This window comes from Amblyomma mixtum, chromosome 5, assembly GCF_055824585.1.
Source record: "Amblyomma mixtum isolate Tamu chromosome 5, ASM5582458v1, whole genome shotgun sequence".
Lineage (NCBI taxonomy): Eukaryota > Metazoa > Arthropoda > Arachnida > Ixodida > Ixodidae > Amblyomma > Amblyomma mixtum.
The window spans coordinates 29,417,587-29,441,573 of NC_143016.1; the positions used below are offsets into that span (position 1 = coordinate 29,417,587).

General features: G+C 46.0%; 1 protein-coding gene across 1 annotated transcript; it reads right to left on the bottom strand.

Annotated features, from left to right (window-relative positions):
* Positions 1-1,487: 1,487 nt before the first annotated feature.
* LOC149341628 (motile sperm domain-containing protein 2-like) lies at positions 1,488-23,503 on the bottom strand. Its single transcript, XM_089543749.1, has 8 exons — positions 22,928-23,503; positions 13,029-13,175; positions 11,578-11,664; positions 10,840-10,994; positions 6,402-6,462; positions 4,835-4,873; positions 3,891-4,015; positions 1,488-2,733 (listed from the first exon to the last, which is right to left on the bottom strand). The coding sequence occupies exons 1-8, from the start codon at positions 23,043-23,045 to the stop codon at positions 2,674-2,676; spliced, it is 792 nt and encodes a 263-aa protein (XP_089399875.1). The 5' UTR covers positions 23,046-23,503; the 3' UTR covers positions 1,488-2,673.
* Between the last annotated feature and the right edge of the window lie 484 nt (positions 23,504-23,987).

Below are 23,987 nucleotides of genomic sequence, written 5' to 3' on the forward strand. Positions count from 1 at the left end.
GTGAACGATGCTTCCTGGGCGCGGCGGTGCCATCCTTGTATTCAGTTCGAAATTTCCTGCTGAGCTGCGCAGAGGACTGCGCAGTTCACAGATGGAAGGCTATGAAGGAGCCGGCACTATCATGCCCAAGTGCACTCGTCTTGATGTGCCATAAACACACTCAACGTAAGCAGTATATCAGAAAATTGACCGAGTTGTTCTAATTATAACTGATTCTGCTTAAAAAAAAAAAACTAGGACGACTACGAAAAAAAAAACTAGCCTTGTAGCCTTACTATGATGCTTCTAGTGCATTTTGCTGCATCCACCGTCCCTGCTTTTGTGCTGTTTTCAGCATTCCCGTTAGCATTACAGGAGTTCAAATATCTACTTTCGTAGGATTCCTTCTTTTTATGTAGCTGCACGGCACTAAAAAATGCCATTAACTGTATTAATATTAGATTAAGATGGAATTAAATATGAACAAAACTCACTCAGCACATGTACGAGCCTTGTAGCATCGATTTCTCAAGAATACTTTTTTTCTTGTTTTTTGTTTTGATAGAAACGTTATATATATATATATATATATTTATATATATATATATATATATATATATATATATATATATATATATATATATATATATATATATATATATATGAGACAGTTCTAACGCTAGCGTGCAAAGGATATGCCCGCGTTTTATATTTGTGTTTGCTGCAAGTGGAATCAGCGAGACTAAGCATGAGTTGCTCTATTGGAAAGCCTAAGCAGTGTTTTGTGCCCATTATTTCTTGATCTTGTTTTCACTTCACCTTAATTTATTGGTTTAAAAGTATACTGAGGATAAATAGAAGTTGGCCCGTATTAATAGGTTACTACGTTAACTCTAATCACAAAGACAGCACTTGCACCGAAAACGGAGCTTTTCCAAGTTCGAAATTCCCAAAGCGAAATACAGGTGTCGCCATCATCGGCAGATTTCGCAACTAAACTGCGGCAGTCGACATCGAATTTTTGCACGGATCCCAGAGGCTACGCTACACGACCGTTCACTTCGAAACGGTGGCAACCCGTCCTTGTAAGATGATAGCATTCAAAGCCTCATCGGCAAAATATTGTGTCCTCGGTCACAAATTTAGCTTAATGACTGGAGAGAAGTGGCGCCACCAGACCGGAGGTGACAAACCATACGTCCGTGTCGCCACTTCTCGAACCTCCGCTAGATGACTTGAAGACTTAAGGATGTCTTTTGCGCAGACAGTAGGGTCCGCAACAGCAAACACCAGCATGCACGAGGGACACAAAACGCGATGTTAAGATATCAGCAGCCTCTAATTCTATAGCATTGCCAACAGGTAATGAAATATTAACATGCCAGCACTATCACTTCTTCATCCGGGAAAGGACGAGAGGTGAGGGAGTGCTTCTCCGATTCTTCAAGGCTGTCTTTTATTCACTATAACGAAGAAAATCACAATCTACACGACTGCACTCGAGGATGTAAGTTATAACGATTTTTATTTTTCTCAAATAAACGAAAACTTTGTACAAATTCACAATGAGTCCCGTGTATGCAAACTGAAATGGCGCTTCCCTCGGTACTAATAGTTTGTTTATGTGAACAATGTTCCAATGTCTGGCCACATCACAACTGCGTCCTCTCGACCAATGCATGTGTGGAGAAACGTACCGTAATAAAGTGAGATTGTCGGTTTTTGCAGTAGTACATTAATCACTCTTGTGCCTCGTCGTCGTGAAGAAATTCCACCCACCTCTATCCCTTTTTAAGCCGGTGCTGCGAAGACGTTTGTTTTTCTTTTTTCGCTACTTTTGCGCAGAAACAATAGTATTACGTTCTTCACGACGAGAAAGCCCGTCAGAGCACGTGAACTGTACTCAGCAGTCGTGGAAGACAGTAGCTTGTCAAATTCCATGCAGTGGAAGTTCATGTACGGTATCACAGCGTTGAGAGTCGCCCGTCTGGCGCTTCATAGCACGATTTTTCCCGAAGAGTAAGCGGAAGAGAAAGCCAGTAAATAAAAGGGTCTTTGTAGGCGCCATACATCAGATACTTTTTTCAGGGGCCCATGAGATTCTATTTATGAAAGGTGTTCACAAAGTTTTAAGGCACGAGGGGAAATATATGTCGTTTTCTTCTCCCCTGATCACAGTGTTGAGGTGCGCTGCAGACAGTTCACACTAAGTACGAACATTAAGAGTTAACATAACCTGTTGTGGAAGAAGGCACGTACAGTACACCAATAGATCTCCTTGGGAATAACACAGAGCGTCTCCGAAAGGCTTAATTCTTGTTTCTTAGCCTGCAAGCCTTTTACTTTTCTTCAAACAGAAATAATTCCTGGAGAGGAGGAAATTTATAGACGAATTAGAGAACTGAATCGCTGCAGCTTTCTGTCCCGTTGTGTGGAGCTCTTGTGTAGAGCAGATTTTCGTTACTTCGGTCTTGAACGCATCAACTTGGTATCTTTTTCCTTCACAAGACAGAAGACTGCCATGCATTGAGGCAAACCCGACCACCTCGCAGAAATCTCAAAATCCAACCCCGCGAGAAAAGTGACAGGAAAGCAAGCTTTCAGCGGCCGTCGTCTTCCTCTTTGCGGGGCCTCTGTGGGTTGCCTCGTGGGCGGCTTCCCCGAAGGAGCTGGGGAATCACTCTCGGGCCTGTTTCAGCAGGAGACTCGCTCCCCGAGAGGCTTTCCGGGGACGTAGCTGTACTCATAAGTGTCCTGCACGAAGAGACAGAGAACGTTGCTTTCCATACGCATAAGCGAACCTTTTCGCTGTCGACAACATAAGCGAGAAACAAATTACCAAAAATATCTATGCGAGGTCTGCTTCGTTTGAATAAAAGAAAGTTCAGCCGCACTTCCAAGGCAGCCTACCTCGTCCCCTCACAGCGTAGAAGGGTCTGTTTACACGAAAGCGAACTGTCCGGGCGCTCTGGGTTCGCGCGACTCGGAATTTCGTATGTTCCTTCCAATTCATATGGCAAATATTAGGATTTCCATCGTACTTTTCCGTTAGCCCATGTATTAATACGCGTTCTTTTTAAAGCGAAATGGCGAAAGCTATTCCCATGGCAGTAGGGCGGTGAATGGAATATATTGGAGTCTTCTTGCTGACAACAATATGCGCATACGTTATAAGTGCTCTCGAGCGAGAGGTTCAGACGCATTCATTTATTACAGAAAAAGCAAAAAAAAGCAGTAAAAAACGCATATCAGGTTGCCAGGATCTCTTTTCTCCTGCTTTTCCCCTGGAGAATTAAAGCACCGGTCTGCATTCAGTGCCCTCCGAGAGATGGCTCTACTGACGTGAACGCCACCGGCTCCTCTCATATCTTGTAGCCGGCAGCGTGCCCCGGAGCGTTTGGCGTACACAGCCGAGTTAATGCGTTCTATCGAAATGCAGCCGTCTACGAACGTTGTAGTGTGTAGTGCGCCCAAAATTCGCCATTTCTTCTAAAATATTTGCACTTGCACGTCACGGTCACGTTGCCACAAAGCGCTAGCAGTGTTCCTTCGCGAGTACAACCCTTTCATTGAATTCACAAGCGAAGCTAGAGCTAGAACGAATCAAGACCGCGTGTTCCTTACCTCAGTGCAACCGCCACTTCTAGAAGGAAACAGTGAAAGGTACAAAACCAGAAGGCTGCTCCTAACGGGAAAACGCTACAGCTACAACTTTTCGAACTCCTCGTGTAATAATACCATTGTATCTATTTTGCGTAGCGACGAAATGGCGTATTTATGAGCGTCGGGAATATTACGCTGGAGAAGGAAAAAAGGACATATATTGATGTCTCCGGTCCGCACGTATTGCTTGTCAGAGTGGCTGTATAGGAACAAGGAGAAATAACATGGCTGGCTGCGGCAGCACTCACCGTTCCACCCATGTGGACTGGCATCTCCTTCGGGTCGATGTACTCCTTGATTTCTTCTTTGCCGACCATTTTTACTCGTGCCGCGGCCTCCGGCATCATCCAGCCCTTGATGATTTTCCAGGCGGCTGCGTAGGAGAGGAAGACATAGATTGTCAGAAACATCGGTTTATTGTCCTGCCACGTGTCTTGGCTATACGCCGGGACGGAAGCCGGTGTCTAATTTTGTCGTACGTGCCAGCATGCTGCTGTTTTGGTGCAAAATTTTATGTCGTCTCCACCTGTTCTCTCGGACATCGGCTGTCTCGTAACTTTGCCAGCGTGACTGGGTTTTGGTTTGAAGCTCGTATTTTAAGCCAGAATAGGCTAGTGATTGGTGCTTAGTTCGAGAACGTCGACTTCAACGCTTACGCTATCACGTTTTCTTTTCTTTTCTCGTTGTAGGTATTACCGATTCAGTTCCTTAATGCTTTAAAGCTACTAGAATACAACTAATAGCAGAACATCACAATATAGGGCACGTAGTGCATCAAATAGAACAATAAATATAGATCTGCAACGAAAGGGGGATCCCTTATACCACTAATTTCTAAGACATTTAAACTAAATCTCTCTTAAACACTATAAAAGAGGAAGTTTCTACTATATCGTTAATTCCTCTATTTTTATTTAAACACAAAATATTATGTATTTGATACTTTCTTACCATAATTTACCCTATTACGTGGCATCCTATATTTAATTACTTAAAAGGAAAGCATTTCTTTCTTTCAACTAGTGGACTTTCTCTGAGTCTTCTTCACGCGAACCCCTTTCTATCATCCCTACCACATTTTACCTTCTCCTGGTCCGTCACGCATAACTAGGCTTTAGCGGAAAACCTTGTCTGAATGAGAACTTCAAGAATGTCCGGTAGAATCGACAAAAAAAGTATAAAAAGAACTCACCATTGAACAACCAGGGCATGTCGTAGACGAGCACGTAGCCTAAGAAAAACAAAACAAAAAAGAAATTACAATGATGTTTTATTGAGAATACGCTTGCATGCACGTGGCTTTTCCTTCGACCTTGACAAGAAAACGTGCTCGAATGATGGAAGGTTTTCTTTCCGTAACCGCGCGCGGCTAGAACGCAAGAGCAGGCGGAAGATAATGACCGCTCTGGGGCATTTGTAATAAGCCTGCAACTGGTCATACGAAGCACAGGCGCATGTTCTGGGGACGTTTTTTCCTCCATCCACGTGGTTTCGAAGCCGTCATTTTCCCATAAATGCCCCTTAGTATATTTAGTTCATAAAGAGAGAGAGAGAGGGCGTGGCGCGAATGTGAGTGAATCCAAGAGAGAAAACGAATCATTCTATCAGGATGTACCGCTGTTCAAAAAGTACAAAGACGGCATTATCTGTGACCTAAAGAGAAGGAATGGACGTAAATGGACTTGAAAGGCTTCCCATGTGGTCTTTTATATAATTTTATTAGTTTGAATACTAGAATCACCAGTTCGGCGATTTTAGTACCGTGGTATAAGCGCAACGCGTAAAATGGCATGTATAGAAAATGCGCAGGTACGATCGAAAGCAAATGAGTGTTGCGACAGACTATGGAATTTTATTTGAATAAATAGAAAGCGTACATGTTGGGCTTAACAATAAAACAAACAAAAGAAGCTTTGGGAAAATAATTAAGGCATTACTGACCCGGTGTACTCAGGGATATTCTTTCGAAACGCGCGTTTTTCAAGCATATAAACACGACAAAAACAAATTAGGCCAGCTCTAGTGCAGAGACGCATAAGAGTGCACGGGGGTGTTATTTTTACTTGGTAACTCTACGACAAGGGGATTGGTTATGCCTCCCTAAATGCCCTCCATCTGCATCGCCGTAACATCAGCTCTGTATTTCCGTAGTTTTTCATCCATGCAGCGGCCGCGGTAGATCCGGTATTTTTTTACTCAGTCATGAAATGAATACCATAGAGCGTTGCGCATATGTCTGAATGCGAGCTCACAGAGCGCAATAGTAGGCAATTATTTAATTAAGAAAAAATGGTCCGCTAAATCTGTACACACAGGTAATGTACTCCATAAAGGCGAGTGTTTGAATGTATGGGACTCTAACGATGCTTTCAAAAGGAATGCATATTTTTCCGTTATGTTAATTATCTCGTCAAAGACCACACTGTTCTGAAAACATTTAATCGACTTACTTTTAATTAATTGACTTTCCTTTAGCAGCCGCTGACATTTTCATTTCGGCGCGTTATTACAAAAAAAAGTGAAAAATTTTAGTTATGTTATCTATCAAAACATAGCTTTGTCGCAATATGTGCCCGTTTCTGAATATTTCTGTTGTGCGAAGCCCGCCGATAGCAAACACATGGCCGCCGGGAATTGTACGGAATTCTGATAGCACACAGACAGCATGACGTCAGTGGTTACGTGGTAGCAAAGAACAGGCACAGCTTTCAGTTAACGGCAACCGCATGGCTTAGAGAAGAGGCCTGCAGATGACTTACCAAGGCCAAGCGGATACCGCTTGAGGAATACGTTGAAGATGAATTTGGTGAAGTCTATATCCTGCAGAGAAAAAAGAAAGTTTAAATTAACTAGTGGATAAGACGATATCGTGCATGGAGATTGAGACGCAAGCTGTTAATTATCATAATTAGCGTTTAATGATAATGTGCGCCACGCCGAATAAATAAATGGCTTTGGATTGTCAGTCTTTTTAATTCAACTTGAAAGCACTAGTGCTCTTCTAAACCGCTTGAAGCTTTTATAAGCGCTAATACAGAAATTAATACGATCCCATAAAAAAAATTCACGCCTTCGGCCCTTTCTCTAAAGAGCAGTTTAGTGACTGCTATCCTTGGTTTTCACTGTGATTGCGCCCTTTCATCAATATGATTACTTAATTAATTAGTTAATCAATTAATCAAATCAATCGATCGATCGATCAATAAATCAACGATTATTTCATGTGCCCAGGAACAACACTGGGGTCTAAACGTATAATATAATACCATATAATATAATATAAATTTAGAGTCCGCGATTGATAAAGCGAAATAAAGTGAACAGGTGTCCCTAACGAAGCTATGTGCCCGTCTATTTATCCATGCACACCTTTTCATGTTCAGCAGAAATATTTCGATCGTTTTGTTTCTCTTTGTGAGCGCAATGGGCACGGCTGTATGACACGGTCGCAGTTTTTGTCACTCCTCGTCCTAGCTGTATTTCCTGCACCAAGCTCTGGCTTGGGCTTCAGTAAGCTCCCCTTTAATGGAATGTGTCAAATCAGGTTTCTGAGTAGGTGCGTTGACGAGTACAGCCAGAGCCACGCCACTCTGTTGCAGGATCCACGTTTACCGTTTTCTTTCCTAGCTTCGAGTAGCCCCGAAGCGTAAAATGGACGGTACGTGTATTTAGGCTCTCTTGGCCTCCACCTGTCACTCGAAGTAATTGATGTCGAGTCACGCGAGATTTCCAAAGCCTTGGTGATGGTTGTCCTTCGCTAAGGTCGTCCTAAGGCTACCTTAGCGTTCATGGGCCCACTACTGTGATGTGCAATGATTAGGGCTCAGTGTCCATGTCCGGCAGTCAGTTAGAAGCGGCACTTGAAAGTCTCCAAAGCTTTCCTCGCGAAAACTACTAAGTTGCGTGCTGCGTGGCAGCGTTTCGTTGCTGATTGCGTGCAGTGCTCTTTGAGTCTATGCATCGGCAGGCTCAGAGCTCCAGCGACCACTGAGTCATATCATTTCAAACGACTACTGCTGGACATTACGTTTCCTTCTAAGCCATTAACAAGCACGCTGCAGAGCTTGCAGCCGCGAACTTTTCATTTTGTTTCGCTTTATTCAAGGGTTGAGGGAAAGCTCGGCAGTAATGAGGGGCTTCTCAAGATGCAGTTACCTAAACCAGAGAGGTGGTGAAGTTCTTTCTGTGGTCACAAAGACCCCATAGCGTGCTAGTAAGGCATCCCTGCTCTCCTTGCCACCTCACGACACCCACATCATCGCCTTGAGAGCAGTGGAGACAGGCACAACTAAAAACGGTCCACGATGCTTGAAAAATAGGCGCCATTCCTTTACAAAATTTTTTAGACAGTTTATAGACTGTCCATAGACTTCTCTCTATAAAGCCTATAGACTCTCTGTAGACAAATCTTAGAGAACAGTCTATAGGTAATACAAATGCTACAGATAGTCTATAGACAATCTGCGGATTTATGATCATACACTTGTAGTATACTTTTGTCTATAGACAATCTATAAACTGAATAGACAAAAAGAAATATCTATAGGAAGGCAATAGTCTTAACGAATTCTATAGACTGTCTATAGATCTTTTTTATGAGGGGCAACGCCGTGGCGCTGGAGACAGGAACTGACGGAAGAGTGGTGCAATCCTGAATGCGATATACCGTGAGTATACAGCCGCAAAGCACCATTCATATCTGCTAAAGCAGTTTCGGGGCCCTGGATTGCCTCCGGTTCACTCAGAGCGGGCCTACGCACGGCACCAGCAGGTCAGAATATTGAGTTAATGGCACGCACAGGAAGTCCTCCATGATTAAACAAAAACCCAAGAAAAATGAATTTTATCCGCTTTGAGCTTTCCAGGTTCAGCCCGAGGTTTGTTGTGCACGTCTGTGGCATATAATATCTGAGCTTGCGCAAGATCAGAGATAGCAATGTCGGCGAAGGTCGTGATCGTAGATAGGCGCCGGAACAAAGGGGCCATCAAGATGTTATCATGTCGATCGGAAATCCACTCAAGGGCCGGCTCGTGATTGCCTTTCCAGCAACACTTAGGACCGCAGTCAAGATCTATGTTGACCCGAGGTCGTCTGTCAGAAATCAAGGCAACAAAGCGAGATAGACCCTTTTCACAAGGTAAACTTTAGCGGTCACTTTTTTTCCCTTTAGCTAAGCAAAGCTTATGCAACGAATCAGGTTAGTGAGAAAGGTGTGATGCGTAACTGCGCAGAAGGCCTCAGCTCTTCTCCTGAGAAACAGGTAGCCTTGCCCCTCGCAAAGGTTGGAGAAAGGTTTAGATAACTAACGCACAAAACATGACATTATACCTTGAAGGAGCACAATCATAAAGTAAGTTAAAGTACGAAATTTCCGTCCAAGCTATGGAGCGAAGCAGAAGTTCCAATAAAATGCATATGATTCAGCGGATGTAATGTTTGACTGCCAACGCATAACAATAACGACAACGCCTCGCAATCTGTGGTTGTCTTTTCTCTATGAAGAGTTCTCGACTAGATCAAAGAAATAAAAACGACGGGGCACGATTTCACGAGCGCACTCAAGCGAGCTAACTGTGAAAACTCTGTAAGGTATGCACAACCCTGAAACCCAGTATGTTCCGATAATATTCGCGAAAGCGCATCTTTACGTTACATACAGGTAGCATGACTAATCTTTCTTGCCATTCTTTCGATTGAAAAGATCACTAAAGCAAGCCCAGAGATAAACAATTGGGCACCAACCTGGGTGGACTTAGCTGACAGCAGTTAGGGTCACACACAACAATTGAGAGAGAAAGAGAGAGGAAGTATTTATATATGCGTTCCAGGCCCGGGTCGCTGTTTTAAGTGGGTGGGTTTTAAATGAGGTTCGGCGCGGCACAGTCGTTACCCAATACGTGGGAGAAGTGGACCACTTGAAGCAGGGAGGAGAGGGGGGGGGGGGGGGGGGGGGGAGTACAGCAGGTGGAGAAGCCCAGCTTTCCCCAGAGGTGGAGGGAAGAGCAGGCAGGAAATTGAGTGGTTGAGTGGGAGGTAGTACGAGGACCAGCAGTAGTTTTACGGCTGAACGAGGAATTTCGCGCGGGCCGTTTTTCCGGGTCGCACTGCTGCCCCAACTCGAGGCCCGATTGATCGCCGCATCCTAGGTTTCCAAACGCACCGAGTGCAAATGCCTCGCCAAGCTAACGATCCTTCGGATTCTCTTCGGGCTTTCGGCGCATAGGCATGTATTGTCATCGGTGCGATCGCGGTTCCCGACAGCCTGACATTTCCACGGTGGGCTGCGCCAAAGCTGGCGAATTCCATGGCTGATCGCAACACCGCTAATGATTCACACTCACTGGCGCGTGGAATTAAGGCCTTCATGTAACACGTGAGAGCAAAATAAGGGAAAAGAAAACAAAAAGAGTTATGAAAAAGCTTATATGTGCGATTGGCGCCCAAACGCCGCCATATATTGTTCCGTATAAAATGTCTGACGGTGCGCTTAACCTTAGAACGCGGGAGTTTCAGGGTTTCGCTTTCACTGAATACCTACACCGAGCGCGGGACGGAAGATCCGATGTACTCTTAAGATTTTAAGCACTTCGTTCACCTGGAAGGAGAAAACTATAGCTACTTGAGTCACTGAGCTAAAAAAAAAAGAGAACTACTTTTCTTTAAGCTACATGTATCCGAGATACCATTCTGAAACAACAGTATACAGCGTTTCCGGAACGAGTATACCTCGTATTCGCACCGACATACCGACAGGAAAGTTTGCCATCCGCAACCTTCTTCTGCTTAACCTTCTTGCTTTTGCTCTCTCTCTCGTTCTTTGTTTTTATTGATCGCACAAAGCCATAGCCATGTTCCATTCGCACGATTAGCTCAATTTTCCTTTCCTTTATTCTTTCGCTTCCCTTTTCTCAATTATACAGCAGCCACTCGAGCATATATACGCCTGGACAACCTTCCGCCTTTCCTCTCTTCTCCCTCTCTCAATCCGAACACGGAGGCCCTTCGTCTTTCCCTAAGCAATGCTAATGGCAGTGATAAGTGCCCGCCTATCAGCATGTCTTCTCTACTCCTTGGCGTTCAAGAAAGCGTGTTCTTTTTTCTAGGTAGTGCCTAAGCATTTGCCGACGCCCGCAGTCACGTGTTCCTTTATCAGAAGTCCCCGTGACTCATTCACGGCGTAATGAAAGTGCGCGTACCATGTTGCTTATCCCGGCACCGCTGCAGTCGAACACCATGGTGACCTTCTTGGCGCCGTACTCGTTGTAGAGCTTCTCCAGGAAGAAGAGGAACACCCTCTTCACCTCGACTGCTTCGGCCTGTCCCTTAGTGTAGTTCTTGCACCGGAGCACCACTGACAGGACGAGCCAAGGCGAAACGCAAGGTATGCATTGAGGTCTTAGTGGTGCTCATGCTGCGCTAAGTGGCTCTACACATCGTACTGAATATATCGTTTTTGTTATTCTTCTTTTATTCTGTCGACACGGATCAAATTCCTGTCGTATGCGTGTCGTGCGTTTGATCAGTTCAAGCAAGCGCAGTTCGCTGGTTTTGAAACACCACAGAACAAACAGTCTTTTTCTAATACGAGTAAACGTTGGTGGTACAAGCACGTGTCATGAAGTGTTTGTCATTGAATAGCGAAGGTAACAGAGCGAAAACAAAGCTCTCAGGCCACATACGTTTAGTGCTTGTTATCATTTGTTATTACGACATAAAAAAACAACACTATACTGAAGCTAAGGGCGATAGAAAAGGTTCAGCTAACTTAACTGCTAGGCCTAGATAATCGAACAATTCGGATGTCACAGTATATAAACAACTGTGCAGCTCTTTGCGCCATAGTATATTATGTTCACTGTCAAGCAGGCATTACAATCTGTTTGTGTAATAAGCTGAAAAGCGAGATAGTTGCAACTGTTTATGTTTATACTTACAGACATGGCATCCCAGCTTGTCCTTTCCGTAGGGATAGATTGCGTTTTGCTCAAAATACTCCTTTGGTATGGTCTCTTCCTTGATATCTGCAAAATAATCAGTTGTTAATCACTCTGTGCAGTTCCACTGCATGTAACCTTGAGATGTTCTTCCTGCATTATTGCCAGTTTTAAATAATAATTGCGTCTCGTGTTTCTGCTGAGATCTATTATGTGCAAATAGATTCGTGCAAGTGTGAGTAGCGGCATTCGTACGTACATATCTGTGCGGGATATGCGCGCTTACGCACATCTCAGGCCACTATTCCTTTGTGCGTAGGTCTTAATGCAAGCTGCAGGCGCAGCAAGTTGTAACAAGGGTGTATCACAGCATGCGAACTCCTTTCGATCTGCCATGCGCGCTTCTACCGATATTCGCCGGCCACCTCCTACGCAGCCCTCATTTCTCAAAACAGCGCAGAAATCGCGACTGGCATAAAATGGAGCGCTTACTAAAGCCCATCACGTGTATACGTTCAGCATAGGTGAAGCGTCAAAACTTTATTCGCATCTTCCTGGACAAGCTCGTTGTAGAACTTTTCGCAGCGCTTTTGACAACAAGCCCCGGGTCATAAATATTGTCAAGCAGAGCAGTAGAGCAATCCGAAATAGAAACAGCTCATTCAAGTCTCCCCTCACGTGGCGCTCCTGGACTTCATCATTTGGAGTCCTAGTCAGGTACCACCGCGTATAGCGGCATATCGCACTACGAAATCTCGCTCACCAACCATCGCGCAGCGCGGCAGAGCTGATCTCACCGATTAGACTCGAGCCCAAAATGCTGTCCTTGAGTGATCTTGGCTGAGCACAGTGAACTCACCTGCGAACACAGCCTTGAGAACTGGCACACGCTCTCTCTCGGCGCAGGAGATCGATAACAATGCGGGCGAACACTTACGGAAAAAAAAAAAAAAGATAAGTGCTAAAGACAACCTTCAGAGGTTTCTGTAGCTCCCAGACGAAAAAGGGAAGAAAAATCACTCCCAGCGTAGAATGGATCGAGGAAAAACGGTCGTTCGGTTAGTTCGTGTTTAACGGCATAGGTTTCGAATTTTTTTTTTTCCTTCAGGGTCATTCCTCATTGCGCATAATCTTTCGACACGTGCTGGAAAGACGAGGGATAAAAGAAATCGTGCAGCCACAAGGCCGACGCCTTTCCAAAGGAATCATCCGAGCTCCTGTCGTATTATGTTGGCCTAATCCGCATCCTGCATCCTGCTGCAGCGTGCACAAAGAAATTATTAGACAGGCGCATCGAGTGACTTAGATTTCATGGTACCGTGGGATTTGCGTGTAATATATGAAGCGCAGCGTTCAGATAATTAGGCCAGCGGAAGAACTAGCATGAATGAGTCCCCAGCTTTGTCCGGCCCCCTCCTTTGGCCCTTCTCGCTGTGTTTGACAGTGCGTACCTTGGATCTTGACGTACCGCCTCCAACGGAGATGGTACGCGGCGACCTTGTGAGCCAGTTCCATGTCGAGCCGCACGTGGGCGATGATCTTGCGGCAGAAGTCATCGCTTTCTCGGATCTTCTTCACGTCTTCGTCGTAATACAGATCTGCGCAAGGAGCATGAGAGAAAGAGAGAGACCCTTTAGTGAAAAAGCAATGAATTTAGCCGGCGTTTAAAAATCGCTGGCATGCTACTATGTGTGGGGAAAAGAATTTGGGAGCTAAAGACACATTTTATCTTCTCAAAAAGCATGACGTGGAATTTGACACGCAAAACTGCCGCATTGCACAAATGCACATTCAGACCGGCTTTTATATCACACCATGTCAGGAAATGCCTGCAACGCCTAAGAACAGTGGTTGCAGGGAGCTTTCCCTTAATTAGAATTATCGATGTTTACGTTTGGAGACGACACTGGGCTTTTATCCACGCTGTAGGGGAGGGGGGGGGGGGGGGGGGGGGCTTCGGACAAATTTAGACGCAACTAAAATTTATGAACACCGCCATTTACGGTACCCGCAAACAGACTGCAGGCCCGCATATCAGGGTTCTGTTTAAAAAAAAAAAATCGAACGTCAGTTGCAAACGAAGTTGTGTTACGAAACTTGTGAGGAGAATGGCTTCGCAATGCACTAGCATTTTGCTCGCTATCCGAGTTACGTGGAAATGCAAGCTCTGTATCATTTCAATGGTAGATCCCATGGCATACATGATCTGAACGTAGAACGGCGGTTCTTCCTACAGGCATGTGCTGCGATTTTTTTCTTCGTGGATTTATGACAAAATGCGCACCCCCCAACGTCGGTCACTATGCCCTTACCACGTGGAGAGTACTGGAGTCCCTCATTAGGGTCCCTAAGCTGTTCCACTGCATGCGAGTCGAATACACGGTCACACGCTCGCGCTGTGCGCTCGCGCTGATTGCTGGCCCAAAAGACGGATGGCAAGTTTTCTGCGTTAGAAGGAAGCGTTCCTGGAAGTCTGTGTTAACTAGCACTTTAGTATGACGCAACACCATCGCCGGTAGCATCAGATAGTCACTTTAAACGCGCGAAAGGAAGCCGAATGTTCCCCACTTGAGCGTTGTCCTTGTTCGTGGGTTGCATTTTGTTTTCCTCCTATGCGAGGTCGCAAGCCACGCGATCGGCCAGCATCCAAGAGGCAAGGTGCACTGCTGGAAAGGGTTGTGCGGTAACACCGTCGAGGGAGGTTTGAGAGATGGCACGTGCACCTTTCCAGCGGGACTCGATAGCGCTTCCGTGTCGAGCGCAGCGGCCGGAATTTTGCTAGACGACCCTGGGCGCATGCCAAAACCTGGGTGACGTAGGAATAAGAGAACAGCTCGATCGTGTTGATAAAATCCTACAGATCCTTACTAGGGACACGTGTTTCACTATTGCCGGAGCTATAGCAGGGGCTAATAAGCCAGAGAACAGCCCTCAGTCGTCTAGAAGCGCAATAAAAGACTGAGCTTTGTTAGTCGGCTAGACATCTACGGTGCGCACGAAAAGCAAGTGTCACAAGCCAGGCTCCACGCGCTACGCAAACAGGGCGACAAGAGCCGCTCCTGCCTCGCGATCGAACCGGAGACAAGATTGCCGGGCCGTTCCCATTAGTGCAGCTCAGGGGAGGCCGGCATAAGCCAGTCGCTCGCTAGCGCACATTGTATCGCCACTGCTCTTTACTGGCTGCTCCTCCGCCACGTGTGAATGTAAGCGCAAGTTCACACCTTGCATGCTTGTCGGAACAACGGTATCTACTTTATCTATCAGTTTGACCATCAGTGACGTTTTAAAAACGCTGTACTAGCAAAAATGATACGAAACATTGTCGGTCTACGACATCGTAAGAATGCCTTTGTAATATATCGCCAGGAACGCTACACATGGGCGTTTCAAAGCCTGTAAAGCGTTTTCTGACACTCGACCTGACAACATGTAAAGTCGGCGAAGTCGCCCTATTTAACGGACCTATTTCGGTTTTAGTGCGTAGTGGACTTCAACAGAAATCAACGAATACCCCTCTGTCCTCTCTAGAAAACCTCCATGCAAATAATAACCATCAACACAGCAGCTCAGAGCAGCTGGAAGAAAAGAAAGAATTGATCGTTAAACGCCGTGTCTTAAGTGATGCCCCATATTTAGCGCTAGGGACGGAACACGAAAAAAGAAGGTCACTAGCTGCATCGGGATGAAGCAAACTGCCTCGTTAATATAATAATTCTGCACCTGTCTTGGCAACAATTTGTTCTGCGAGTAACCTACATCCCTAGAAGCTAACTGCTTTCTCGCTCGCTTTATGTATAGTATGCTGGCAATTATCGGCAATAAGGTGGCCGTTAGGTGCATGATTCGATCACTTGATTTTAGCAATTTATGTGCGACCCACGAAGGCGCCTAACACAGTGGCAGCTGAAGGTTTCCATTCCGCCTTTGTGTTTGAACCAGAACCGTATGCAAAGCTTTCGGCTTCCCGAGAAACAGGTCACCGCGTGCTAAGCCAAGTGTAACTTGCCTGCTCGGTGCTGTTAGGAAGGGCACCACTTTTTCAGACAGGTACGCTGAGGTAATCTGGCGACTGACCATAAAGCGGAGCGGGTGATAACAGAGTAATTATCAGCTCATTTTTTTAGTAGCTCCCTGATGTTTGTGAAGTTTGAAAGAGACCTTCACGCAAGATATCCGCTAATAAAGGCCTCTAATAAAGCAGCGATGGGCCTTGGAGCACTTTCATCGTACATTCAACCCAATTTAACTTAAGGTCATTTCGCAAAGAAGACTGGAGCGCGCTGTGAGAATGCAACTTATTTTTTTTCCAAGCTCGCAGTTTGTGGGTCACGTTAGAGAAATGCCTCGCACACCTGCGAGCGCTGTGTGCTCTCGGAAGGCGCCAGTAACATTTTTCGCTCCAGCTCCCAGCCTTCGGACAAGGTCTCCACTTAAGCGAAGCCGAATGAATCACCATCTCGAGAGCGTGCCGCTTGAGCTCTTCCAGCGCAGCCATGGACCAAGTGGCTGTCAGGCTCTAGGCCTAATAAGTAGGCACACATTGTCCCATACTAAAGCCGTGCAGCATTACTGACAGGCTAGCGCTTGAGAGACGCTAGCATCTTGCAACAGGCTTAAAACTGATTGTGATTGACCTGTTGAGATGGTAAGTTGGTTCCTCAGAATGCCAATCAGCTTGCGGCTGCCGACCAATCGAAGTGTTTGTCACCGAAAACCATGCAGAATTACGGAGAGGCCTGTTGTGATAGAAAGATTATGATTCTAATTGACCTCTTGTGTTTATATCATGGTTCTTGCCATTGGAGGCCAGCCAATCATGAAGTGTTCTTACATGCGAATTGCTGAATTTCTTCTTGCGCCCACGGCGCCTCGCTGGCTGGCGCCAAACGCAGGTTCGGGTAACGCTGCACAGTATTAGTGACGCAGAATGTTCTTTCACGTTTGCCTGCGCGCCTTCTTGTGCGTCCGACTGACGCTTGGGGTAGCGGCGAGACGAATGAGTCGAGACGACGTTTCCTCAACCTTGTCCCTATTCTAGAACGGCGCAGATGGGCGGCTGTCGCTGGGCTCTCCCTGACCCGAAACGTCTCTGCGCTCACCCTCGCGTACGCCGGAGACAATAATGCTCGGCGGACTGCAACAAAGAGCCGGATAGTCATCTGCGCATCAAACAACGTGCACTTGTCTTTAATGTCACATTTAATGCGCGAGTCTTGAGCGAGGAAAGCTCTCTAAAGGGCTCTTTCACCGGCCTCGGCTCTCGCTGCACGCGCGTCTAGTCTGTACACCTTTCCAGTGCGTTATACAGCCGGTTTGCATGGCCATGAGCGCAAAAGACCGCTTTCTTGTGCGGCAAAAGGCGGAATTATTAAACTAGTCGGCACTGCATGCTTGTAGGACTTGACTTCGCTCCCTAGAAGACGTAATACACGTGCTTCCTGTTGTCGCGTACCACGAGAAGCCCATAATCATCAAGAGGTCACGTTTCCTGAAAGCATATGGAACGACACACAGACCGTGGTCATTATACGAGCCATATGACCGAGCGCACTTTCACATGGTGTTTTCGGTAGTCTTCATGGCGCTGGTGCTTTGCGAGTCCACAAAAGCGGTCAGTGCAACGTAACGTCATTTCTGTGTGTTAGCAAAACAATAAAAAAGACGCGTTATCCCCTCATTTCCTCGTTCCGCGCGATTTTGCGGAATAAAGCCTCAGTTTTTGTTTTAGGACAAGGCAACATAGGAAAGTTGTGCTGTGAATAACTTGATACCTTATTTTAAGTCCGTTATGTACGTAACACTCCGCTGCAAAATATTGAAATTTTCTGTGGTGATGTAAGTACGAACAACGTTGTGAACTTTTAGTGTGAACTGTTTTAAACGTCTTATACCTCATATCTAGATTGGAATGACTAACTTAGAATGTACTGATTGTTGGCATGGCTTCCAAACTTGAGCCACGTACTGTGTCAAAAAAATTGTTGCGTTTATCTGGTATTGCTAACCTCTCTCTGTATGTATATTAATCTAATCCGACGGGCAGGCCAATGACAACCCAACTTAACTGTCGCACCCGATTTGCTCTTAGCAAATTCCATACGAAAGGAGCGCATTTTGTTCCTTTTATTTTTTCTCAGATGCGCGAAAGTCGCAGTCGGCGAAAAGGATTTCGCACTGTGAGGGTGCCACATGCTATCTGATGCCGCAAGGTGTGGACATTGGAGTTTATGTAAGATGATGTTAATTTATCTTTTCTCCCAAAGAGAAAATTAAAGCTTTTAAGGGCCACGGAATTAAGTTACTGTTCGCATCCTAACTAAGCAAATCGCAGATGTAAGCGCGTATCAGTAACACAGCGCAATTAACGTTACGCTCTGATATTTTTAGGGTCACGGTCTGGGCTAGTTAGTTTCTTTTTCTTCGAGATTAGAAAGATCGTAACACCACATGGACGGTGGTACCGACGACGGTACAAGCGCTGTCCATGTCTACATCGTTTTATGACAGGTAGGCTTCCTTACCGCGGCAATTTCATTTTGAATAGACATGTCATCCCCGCCCACAAGGACTGCATTATAAATGGTGGCTTTTTCATCTCTTGAATATCTCGTTACGACCTGCGGCACACGTTATTTTTCAGTACGACAATTTCCGCGCCATAATCGCTCTCTGAGTGACGCACTCATCATGCTTAACTTGCAGTCATTTCATATTTTCTTACTTCGAGAGAGTCCCGCGCTTGCGCACACACACAGTACAGAAAGAGGGGGACGCAACCACAGCGAATGTGGTTGTATGGGCCCCTCTTTCACCTCGTCAGCGTGTGCGTATGTACGTACGCTGCTCTTTCCGGGTATGTTAAAACGACTAGCCTGCGAGCGCGTATTAAGCACATTTTCTCTGCGGTATTCTTGAATAATTTGATGTCACTTGGTAGTTCCTAAGTGAACGTATGTACACGAAGCTTTCGGAAATCCGGAATCCCAACGCAAAAGATTTTACGATCGTATCCGATCTTCTAAAATGGGGGATTGACACTAACATGGGGGATTGGGCGATTCCTTGGGGGGTTAACCTGAACATTGGACTAGCGTTCAGGAATTTGAGCTTAGACAATGGAAATCGAAGGAAACTGAAAAGACAGTAATGAAAAGAAAATGCGAAGAAAAAAATGGTACGGAGTCAGTTCTTAAAGCACTGCTCATTTTAAAAAGAGCATGCGTTCAGAGGTGCTAAGAGCCACATAGGTGATGTTGCAAAGCATAGCCAGAAAATAGAATGGCCCTATAATTAAATTCGCTTCAGTGTTGGACATTATGACTAAGGGGACTGAGTTGATATCTCTTTTAATTAGAGTGACCTGTTCGAGCTGCTTCCATGACGAGGCTCTATTGTCTCAGGATGGAGTGTACGAAAAATAGGAGCTATTTATAGTTGCAAGAAATTGGGATTGCGACCGAGGCTTTTCAACTTTTTTTTTATATCCTCTTTTTGTTTTATATCCTGCATCCTCTGCACCAAGGTGCAGAGGATGCAGGAGGTGCAGGACCTTTTGCAGAAGTACAACGAATATTAATTGCCAATCACGTTCAGATTCATGGGATTGCACGGTGCAGTGTTAACTGATTATACCAGAATGTCAGACGGGCGTGCGAGCAAGCGTTAATACTTCATATTGTAATCTCATCTCAATGATTAATTCATCTTTTGATGCATTCAATAGCACTTGTGTCATAACTATGAAATTATATTAAAATCAGCATACTCATTCTCTTACTTAAAACATGATTGCTTGGCAAAAACCACAAATATTTTCCAAGCTACTTTAGTTGGCTTTGCGTTTCCTATTAATTGAATGCGTTAAAAGGTTGGAGCACAAGTAGAAAGGAGCTGTCGGAAATTGTGGGCTACAACTAAGTTCACATTTGAGTTATGACCCACGTGAACTACCAACACGGAATCAGTGATCGCCTAGTAATTGAGCGATTCCTTTTTTCGGGATAAACGAGAATCTTCACGGAGAACGCGTTCTATACGACTTGTAGTCGCTGTAGAAAAAACGAACGAAGATAGCTGCACTCGGGGCCGCGTTAAGCGTTGTCAACATACATAACGTGGCAACAAAAAAAAAGTTGAAGATTGGGTGCCACTTTAATACAAATTTCCCGTCTGTGAGTGAGCGGTGAGACGACTAGCGTTCAACTGCAGTAGTCCAACTACGACGGTATCCTGCCCTACTAGTCAGAGTACGAGCGCGAACAAGGAAGTATATTAGCTAGTTGTGAAGGCTTCGCGTATAAGTGGTTGTTAAGAGCGTATATTAAGCCGTTGTTTCGTATGTCAAGCGTCACCAATCGCACAAACCAGATCTCAGGCTTCCTTCAACGAACGCAATGCTACTCTTCATCCTCCTTGTGGAAAATTTTATCCGCACATATAAAACTTGTACGGTCTATTGTGCTAGAGTATGGCAGTCAAGAATGGTACCTGCATCGTTATACCCTGATTGCCACAACTGAATCATGTGCGAGGCTACGCAGCCTTGTTTATGTTTTTACTCGAGCAACACAAGTCTTACAAATTCAAAATTAAAGCCAATCTACCCAGCTGGAAAGTGTTGCGGAAGATACCCATACTTTGCACGTTTTTTAAGCTTCGTAAGGTCTTGCCATCCTCCAGCCGCATCTGCCACATGGTCATGTGTGCGTCGTATGTGCCAGCGATAGCGAGCCTAATTTTTTTTCTTCTGTACAGGCAGAAATCTACCGTAAAAAATTTTTTTCCGCAACCATCATTCTTCACTCTGCTCTCGAGTACTTTGAAGCCTCTATTGAACGACTTTCCTGCTGTCTTTGTGTCTGCTCACCTCCACGGGAAAAACCGCAAAATAGTGTTTCTGAGGTGTAGGTAAATAAGCAAACATATATATACCACGGAGGCTGATCGTCATAGCTAGGATTCAGTCCAGTTCAGATGATCCCTGCAGGCTGATCGCCTCTTGCAGAGTTGCTCCGTGTTTTCGTGTTTTTTTTTGTTTTTTTTTTCACAGGGGCTTAGAAAACAGGAAAACTGGTGCAGCCATTCGGAGCGTCCCCCTTATGAGAAACGATAAAATGGACGGTGAAAAGGACAGCAGCACAACAGTACCGATGGAGAGAAGAAAAAAGCGAGTTGTAATGCTTTCAAAAATTAAAAAAAAAATGTCGGATCATTACGCAAACTTCTTTATAAACGTTTTGATCACGTTTGGAGTGTAACACCCTTGTGACGCGTCATTTCGAAGGCTACGAATCGATAGTGTATCGACTCTGAGGTCAATTGAGCGCTGCTACACAGGCGCCTCTGATGGCCATCGAGTCAATGGGTCTATCGTGTCAACGGAGCAGCGAGGAACTCTATCAATATTTCGAAGGTCTTAAACGGCGGCTGCGTGCACCCGAAGAGGCGGAGCGCTTGCGGCAACGCGCTGGGAAATAAAATCGGAGCAGTATTACCTCTGGAAAGTATGGCATTTCAAAATATACAACTTAGTTTACAGAAAAAAAGACAGGCCAGGCGACAAAACACAGCAACGCGCATAGTGCCAATGTTGCCAGCGATACAAAAACAACCAACACCAGCTTGCTTTTGAAAAGCGCATGAATGGTATACTACAGCTTGTCTAAGACAGCGAAATTCCTTTCAAGAGTGATTAATGCCACTGTAGGGAATGAACATTTTGTTTTTCACCTATTCCAATCAAACTTGTGGATTGATTGCTACCATGCTTGGAAAATTACTGGTGGTGACGGTGGCGCCACAGCATCGTGGTGCCAGATGATGGAATCTCTCGACGGCGATCGAGTTAGCCGAGTAGCAGCGGTACGAGTTTCTTCGAGTTCGCGACAGAGATTGAGAATCTCGAAGACTCTGGACTCAGTAGCCTTTGACAGTGCCCATGTGACAGGGATATAAATTCCTCCATGGGTATTTTTTACAATATGATGCTACCTTTAAAAAATACGGTACGGATATGAAAAGCGCCATATTGTCAAATCTGATTGCCCGAGGTGGTATAAAAATAAATAACTTGTGAAATCAGTCGTCTTTACTCTTGGTATTTACTCATTTTGGAGATGTGGTCTCAGCACGCAAAGGTGTAATCCGAACGAAAACTTCCGGCCCCGCAATTTGTCATCCTGCGACAAAGTGAACTAATTAATCTATTAACTTCCCCTACAAGGAAAATGTTCCTAATATATATTCTAAGCACACGATATTAAAAATTTTGCGAAAAACCAGGCGCGACCATAAGGTGGACAGCAGACACACGAGCGCTACATAAAAGATTTTTAATGTTACTAATATCAAAATTATGTCTTACAACCTCTCGCAAAGTGACACCATATACTGAGCACTAAACTATCCAAGACACACAAGTTTCTAGGCATACTGAGAATGTCGCGTGAGTAGTGAATTGATAGGCAGCTCACAAGACTAAGCGGGAAAAGAAAAGACAAGAATTGGCGCGTGTTTTGTGAGACATCGTCGGACGCTCACCTTTTATGCCGAATAAAAAAAAAATCTTGTTCGTCGAAAGGCGCCTTTCTGTGCATCAAAAACCCGCGGAAGCTTTCACGAGTGCCTGACGTTTGACAGGAACGAGAACCAGACTCATACGCTGTACGACATTACTGTGTATCTTCAAGGAGAGAACGAATGAGGCAGCCACACGCGTACAACGTTTACGAAGTGCTGCAAAAGTCTCTAGGCCAAGCGGACCGTGACTGTAGTGAGCGCACGCCCGTACGGTGACGCAGTGATCGCTGCCACTCTCTGTAGCTTTGCTATTTAATATCCCAAGTGGGAATCCTACAATCACTCATGAGTTGTTTGCACAAATTAATGGAGTCGTTTCCACGACATACGCAGCTTTTGCTACAGGTGGTACATGAAGTACGCGGATGCATCTGCAAATGGAGTTGCAGTCCAGCCGCCTTGCATGTTGAAACCTTGGAGGCTCAGTTCATAACGGCACAACGATAATCTGTCGCGGCCTAAAAGTAAAGCTCTCAACATTAATTAGTGGCGACTTTTTCCGCCAGCTTCATTTTGAGAACGGAATTAAACGTCATGTGGACTGCAAGGTGCATCCTCTATCTGCGCGTTTGCGTTTATGACCTACTGCAGAGTACTGGGAGTACTTGCACCAATTTGAATCTGTCCGTGCGTCCTAACGTACGAAAAATTTTTGTACAGTACATGGGCGCTGCACAAGGGTAGCGCTGTAGTTGGACGACTGCCCAAGCAAGCTGCCTATAGCTGCGACTTCGTGTCTGCGCTCGACGTCAGGACCGCGTCCATCACTCACCATCCTCTTCGTTCCAGGTGTCGAGGAAGTGTTGACGAAGCTCGCGGATCTGCTCGGGCGTCACCAGCTCCCAGTTCTTCTCCTCACCGAAAACGTCGTTCTCCAGCATGTACGGCATGGCTGGTCGCTAGCACTGAACGCCTCCTTGGCCGAAGTCCACGAGCAGAGTGATGCCAAGTCAGGAAAGACAAGTGGTCAGTCCACGCCAGTCCCGTTGCACGCGGTCTAAGTGCGACTCTTTCGATTCCTTTCTCAGCACCAGCGCGCGCCTCTTGCACACCGTGACACTTGGCGGACTGCGCCGGTAGCGGGACGGGCTTTCCCTTTCGTACACGCGACTCGCGGCGCCGGTGCGTAATCCTTCTTGCTTTTTTTTTCGTGGATGGCTTTTGCTGCGGCCCGAGGTTGCTGTTCCTAGCTTGCTTGTTATTTGCTCCCTCAGCCTTCCTTTGTACGCGAGGCGGCGGCGGCGGCAACCTTGGCAACCTCCTTTCTCTACGCGCCGTAATAAGCGGGCGAGGGGCGAGCGTCACCGACCAGCAGACTTCCGCGACGGAAGGCCCTCAACACACGCGCGCAGCACCGCGTCCTTTCTCTCTTTGCGCAAGCCGGGCAGAACCACAGCTGCGTGCGCTCGCAACGCGACGACGGGAGCCCGAGGCCTCAGGACGACGGAGAGACCAACGCCGGCGGCCGACGTCACATCCGACGCGTTGCGCTCAAACGGAGCGAACGCCGTCGACTGCGGCGAGGCGATCGGATTGAGGGGAGGGGGGATCGTGAGACAGTCCGATAAGAAGAAACGAGAAGAGAAGGCGTCGAGGGGGAGCGCGGAAGGTGACTAGCGGCCCGCGACTCAGTCTAGAATTGCAGGGCGAGCGACCCCGGCGCGAAGCGAAGGTTAACCGGTTCGAGCGACGTTCGCGTCGGCCGTCAGGATCTCGCCGACGTGAGCGAGAAGGAGAAAAAGTTTGAAGAGATGGAGAGAGGCAGAAAGAAACCCGTGAGGACTTTTGGTGGTGAACTCACTGGCTGTCTCAGGTTCGGACGAGGCGATTCG

Excerpts from the sequence above, each read along its gene's own strand:
- LOC149341628 (XM_089543749.1), bottom strand. The coding sequence starts at position 23,045 with ATGCCGTACATGCTGGAGAACGACGTTTTCGGTGAGGAGAAGAACTGG. Across the intron at positions 4,874-6,401 it reads GCGGTATCCGCTTGGCCTTG|GCTACGTGCTCGTCTACGAC; the intron begins GTAAGTCATCTG and ends TGTTTTTCTTAG. Across the intron at positions 4,016-4,834 it reads CATGCCCTGGTTGTTCAATG|CCGCCTGGAAAATCATCAAG; the intron begins GTGAGTTCTTTT and ends TCTCCTACGCAG.